The sequence below is a fragment of the Balaenoptera physalus genome, assembly GCF_965194825.1.
Source record: "Balaenoptera physalus genome assembly, chromosome: 7".
NCBI lineage: Eukaryota > Metazoa > Chordata > Mammalia > Artiodactyla > Balaenopteridae > Balaenoptera > Balaenoptera physalus.
In genome coordinates, this window is record NC_138886.1 from 24,391,949 (window position 1) to 24,397,950 (window position 6,002).

The 6,002-nt window shown below is 38.2% G+C and overlaps 1 protein-coding gene across 1 annotated transcript in view; it reads left to right on the forward strand.

Annotated features, from left to right (window-relative positions):
• Positions 1 to 5,741, forward strand: part of CTNNAL1 (catenin alpha like 1) — a 58,914-nt gene extending 53,173 nt beyond the window's left edge. The window contains exons 15-19 of the mRNA XM_082471194.1: positions 544 to 592; positions 3,563 to 3,619; positions 3,759 to 3,872; positions 4,558 to 4,641; positions 4,781 to 5,741. Of these exons, the coding sequence (XP_082327320.1) occupies positions 544 to 592; positions 3,563 to 3,619; positions 3,759 to 3,872; positions 4,558 to 4,641; positions 4,781 to 4,846 (370 nt within the window). The 3' untranslated portion in view covers positions 4,847 to 5,741. The remainder of the gene's footprint in view (positions 1 to 543; positions 593 to 3,562; positions 3,620 to 3,758; positions 3,873 to 4,557; positions 4,642 to 4,780) is intronic.
• Positions 5,742 to 6,002: the final 261 nt, after the last annotated feature.

Below are 6,002 nucleotides of genomic sequence, written 5' to 3' on the forward strand. Positions count from 1 at the left end.
GTTTTCAGTATGATACTCTCTAATCTTCTGATGAGAGTGGTAGCACAAATATTGCTATGATTATTTTATAGACTCAGAACTGAAACTTAACTGACAGCCTCATCAGAAACAACTGAATTCTTGCCAGAGTTGAAATTAGAAGCAAAAATAAGAATGTCCTGATTTTGGTCTGACCTTTTTTCCATTATGGAACAAAGGCCTTTTAGTTAAGGCATATTATCAGATCTCATATCTTTAACTTATGAAACAAAATGAAGAAGGTTAAAAAAGAAAAATAAAACTTAAATATAACTTCTCAGTTTTAAGTTTCTTTACATTATAAAATTAACATATATAATGTTTACCAACTTTTTTTAGAAGTGCCTTAAGAGGTAATAGTTAAATGTTAAAGCTGCTTTAAGAATAGTTACAATGTTATTAGTCTATTCAATATTATTCTTCAAAATTTGGGATCTGTTAATACACAAAATGCTCTAAAACTTTAATATAAAATCAATTTCCAGGCAATAACTTTTTCTTACCTCCTTAATCACTTTATTTCAGGGGAGAGGGGCCAATAAAAACTTCCCAGGATTTAATTCATCAACTAGAGGTATGTTTTATTTCCATTTTATGCTAATACTTTATTTTTATTATTATTATTATTGTTTTGGCTGCGCCATGCAGCTCGAGGGATCTTATTAGTTCCCTGACCAGGAATCGAACCCAGGGCCCTGGCAGTGAGAGTGCTGAGTCCTAACCACTGGACTGCCAGGGAGTTCCCCTATGCTGATACTTTAATTCTGGGCTAAAAGTTCGTGATAGCTAGTTTTCTTACTAGCTGCATGATGATTTACTGCATCATGTTTGTATGTTTACCTACATACACAGCACATGTGTACTATAGAGAGTGGTAGAAAACCAGGGGACTGCAGTAGCATTTTGTGGAGCTGTTTTGGTTATCTTAGTGGAAAAAAACTTAAATATTATAGGGATAAAGTAGAATGGGCTTTGATAGTCACTAGATACAATATTAAGTTTTAGGTTTTCCCAAGTAGGTGAAAATATCCTGTCAGCAGATGCATATCTTATACTGTCCTAAATGTGAGGAAAGCTTTTTGGCTTCTTCATTATTGAATTGGATGAATGATATTGATTAAAAGAGATAACACATAAGAAAGCATCTGTCATGGGGCTGAGACCATTACAGGTTCTCAGTACATGTTAGTTTCCTTTTCTTCTCCCATATTCCTGATGATTTAGGGCATTCAGGGAGAGACACATATACTGACACTCACCCTTCTGCCCTATGTGTCTCATGAAACTCCACATAGGCCTAGCTCGAATTCTCCTCACTTACCTGGAGGCTTAGATTGATAAGTGGATTACAAGAGTCCTTTCTGACTCTCATGTTGGTCTGTTTGCCTCTCTAGAACCAAGGGCATTCTTGCATTTGAAATTTGAAATTTCTATCATTTTATCGATGTTATGTGTTTTCCTTTGGCATTCCCATGTGCTTTCACCTGAGCCTCTTCAGGGAAGGGATTTCAGCTTGAGAGGATGATTGTCAACAGAGTCAGAAGAATTATAGAAAATACTTCATTCGGAATTTTCTGTAAAGTTGACTATAAGTGAGCTATTTCCCTTTTTAAAAAGTTGGGAGAAATTCTGGATTCATTTTGTTCTATCTGACCCATATCCATTCCAAGTCACACCACACCATAGAGAGTATTTCACTGTAAAAGATCCACTACTCACCTTCTTCCTGTGTTAGCTTATTCATTAAACCAACATCTGCTGACTGTCTACATAAAATGTTCATCACGTATTCATTGAGTTTGTACTGTGTGTCAAACCCTGGGGATGAGAGCTTTGGAGAAGAGTGAACAAAGGAAAGTCCCCACCCCATGGAGCTTACATTCTAGTGGGAGCAGATAAACAATGAAAAGTTAAATATATAATGCCCATATATAAGTACTGAGAGATAAAATCCTGTAGGATAAGAAGAGAGGTGATAGAAAGGGGGTGGTCAGGAAAGACCTCTTTAAGGAGGTAACGTCTGAGTAGAGTAGAGTGTTGAGAGAGTGAGCTAGATGGATATCTTGGGTTTGAATGTTTCAGGCAGACAGAACAAGTGCAAAGGCCCTGAGGTGTAGGGGTAGGCTGGAGGTGTCTGAAGAACAACAAGGAGACAAGCGTGGGTGGAATGTAGTGAGCCAGAAGGAAGGTGGTAACATATGACATCTCTGAGCCATGGGAAGAACCTTGATTTTTTTTTTTTCAAGAATAATGGAAAACCCATTGAGGGTTTTGAGGAGCAATGGCATGACCTGGCTTCTGTTTTAAAAGGTTTTTGGCTTGACCAACAGGGTAAATGTTAGCACCATTTACTGAGCGAGAGAACCGAGGGACAACACCGAATCTAGAGGGAGAAAATCAAGCATTTTATTTTGCCGAAGTAGGATGAACAGGAGTGGTGTCAGGTTAGGTCAAGAATGGACAGAGAGATTTGGGAGTCATCAGCTTTAAGGTGGTTTTTAGACCATGGTACTCTGTGAGACAGGGATCTTGCCCCCAAGGGGTTTGCAGGCTAGAAGGGAAGAGAAGATGTGTACAGAGAAAGTGGGAATGTGGAATGATGAGGAACATGTGGGTAAGTGAGTCATTCCGTTTGGTTAGAAGGTATGTTTAAAACGCACTGGTTTCCCTTTTAAAGGATAGGGAAGGATGCTAAGGGCTATTTGACCTTGAGATCAGTTTATCCAATGATAGCAAGGCTGTTGGAAAGAGAGTTAAAGTGAACCCTGAAATTATTTGCCTCCCTGTTCTGCATCTTCATATGCTTTATCTAATTTATTACCAAGATCTATTATTTTTCTTCACAAATCACTCTCAGATTTGCCCTGTTCTTTTCATTCTTCCTGCTGCCACCTGAAGCTCAGTCTTCACTTCCCTGGTATCTCTCACTCCAAAAGATTCTGTGTACCATTTAAAAATAATCATCCCGAATAATCTAAAGTATTTTTCAGTATTCTTTCCCATCATCCTCTTCTCCTCACTAAATTGTACAATGTATGCTGAATAGGGAAAAAATAATCCCCTCAAATGGCTAGTTGAAGAATGTGTATAGGTGACAAATTCTATCTTGCTGAGCTGGAAGCAGGAATGTTCTAACGCTTTTGACCTCATCTAACCCTTTTGACCCCATGTTCCAAGATTCAACACCCTCTTATAATTGGGGATATTATGAGATGAGCTTCGGCTCCATCTAAAAGCCCAGGCATAATTTTTATGGCTAAGTATCAAATGTCTGTGTGATCCTGCACAGTAATTGGAGGTGTCCCGGTGTAGGGGAGCCACTGCAGGGACTGATTCTGCATCAGGTCTGGGAAATCTGCTTCTCAATACAGTTAAACTCTTGCGTTTTCCTGGATACAACAAAAACCATAGAAGTTCCATGACAGACCTTTTATGTTTAGGTTTTATTTTTTAAATTCTGTATGAAAATTATCCATGAGTGTATTTCTTACCAACTATCTAGACGACATACACCTAACGTAGTGATGTTTTTCCTTTCTACCAGGCTTTTGCTGAAGAGGGTTTGAAGCTTGCTTCAAGTGTGCAAGCTTTCTCAAAACAGGTAATGCACATATCCCTGCCTGGTGCTGGTGGTGATGTAAATACCCACTTTGGGGTATATTATTAAGGTATAAAGGTATTTAAGGTTTAAAAGATGGAATTTCATTGGAGTTGTTATAACTTCCTTATTTACATTTCAGCTGAAAGATGATGATAAGCTTATGCTTCTCCTGGAAATAAACAAGCTTGTTCCTCTATGCCACCAGCTCCAGGCAGTAACTAAGATACCTTTGCAGAATCAAGTATTTCTAAAGGTAAAAGGGAGGGTGGGACATTCAGGAAAGCACTTGAGAAACTTTCACACTTCTTTTTTTATTAGGTTAGCTTCCAGCCCCTTTTTCTTCAAATAAAGTGTTAATACCTACAGAAGAACAATTTATTTCCATTTTTCCTGCCTTGACTGCAAGAACCGTTTATCATCTGCAGTTATAACTGACCCCAGGAAGCAGTACGTTCACCAAGTAAATTAGCTTTTTGGACATGATTAATACCATAGTACAGAGCAGCTACCCTTAAATCCCAACATCATCACCTGACTAACTAGGGCACAGACCCCTCAGAGTGAAGGGCTTCTGTTGTTTGTTTTAGGGAGTTTGAGTGCAAAAAAGTAGAGTGCAAGGAAGTGTAAAGAAGGGGGTTCACTGCCACTATTTGGTGCACTTTGAGAAGCCCCTAAACCATCTGAAATAGAACAGGTTGATTTTCCATCCATTCTTCCTGGGGTTCCATGAAATTGGCATGAGACTTGGGCAACGATCCCTGCTTCTGTGTTCTGGGACCTCAGGTCATCAAGTCAGCTCAGATGCCTTAATCTATATACCCTTTGAGATCCCTTAGATTTCTATAATGAAGAAATTTTTACCATTTTCAAACTAAATGATAAAGTCTTTTGAAGGCCTCCTTATAAGAATTTGGTTTGCTTGCTTTCTGTCACTATAGGTTGATAAGAGTATTACAAAGACAAGATGCATAATGGCTACTTTGGTCCAACTTCTCTCACTTTGCTATAAACTGCTGAAGAAGGTAAGATAATTTGTGTATCTTAAACTTACATTTAAAAAATTGGTCTAAAGGAGAGTGCAAAAGAAATAGATACTATTTAATTTTGCAGTTATTTTAAGAGTAAAGTAAAGCAGAAACTAATTTTCTTAATTCTTTCCAGCTTCAAATGGAAAACAACAGATGGGTCTCAGTTACAAATAAAGATTCTGTGGATGGTAAAACTTAAGAAGCTTTTGAGGTCAGATCTCTGGAACACCATGTGGCAAAGCTGACATTTTTAGAAAGCAAATGATCCTTTATATTTCAGAAACTGAACAATTTTGTAAAGAAAACAAACTGAAATCTTGCTTTATTGTCTGATCATGAAACCGATTGTGAAGCTTTCTGACAACTATAAATGCCATGGTAGTTGCTATATTTCTAATTGCAGTGTGATTTTAGAATGGGACGTTGCCATGAATTATGTTCTTTAAGTCAAACCAAATATCCCTACTGTCTTAATGACAGTTTAATCCAAAGAAACTTTTGAATATATGATCACTTTTGGCATATTTTACCCTAACTTCCTATTTTTTTAAATTTAAGCTTATCATCTGGGACACTAATTAATTTGCAGCAGAAGAGACACAGTAGTCTGGGTGATGCAGGGTTTTCCTTAAACCTGTGGACTCTTCTTCAATCCCTCTGTCCACTGAGTATGACTGGGCCTCCGCTGTCCCCTCTGTCACAGATCATCCATGCCAGGAGCACACGTTTGTTCTCTAGTAAGGGTTTCACAGAGCACAGGAAATCTGTTGTGATGCATGTCCCGCTCCCACCCAAAAGCAGGGCCATGGAGCTCACTCCACGGAATCCTGGAGGAACTCACTAGGAGACGGTTTTAGTTCTCGTTCTAGCGTAGCTGGCCTGTCTGCCCTAAATATTAGCTGGAATCCTAAGCCTGTCTTACTGGCTTAAAAAGTAGTTTTTGTACTTCTGAGTAGTGACTGATGGAACAGAAGGTAGAAGACAGAGAATAATTGAACTAAGCTGTTTAAAATAAATTCTGAGTAAGCATACATTTTATATATGTGCCTTTGGAATGTTCATTATAAAACAAATAAACAACTTTAGTGTTTTTAGTTTTACGGTTTAAAGCTTTTGTTTTTGTGGGGTAGGTTTTGATAGAAGGATCTGGTTATAAGTTCTGTCCTTATGATGTAGTACAGTTAACTTTGTTTTTTTGTGCTTGTATCCCAGTACTTCGAAATTTATTTTGAAATCTAACGGGACCTGTCAGTTGCCAAACGGCAGTAGTTCTATAAGCTCGTCTGATGATCATTATCTGGGTCAGCCATCACAGTCAATATTCACAAGATCCTGAAGAGCCACAGTACTACCAA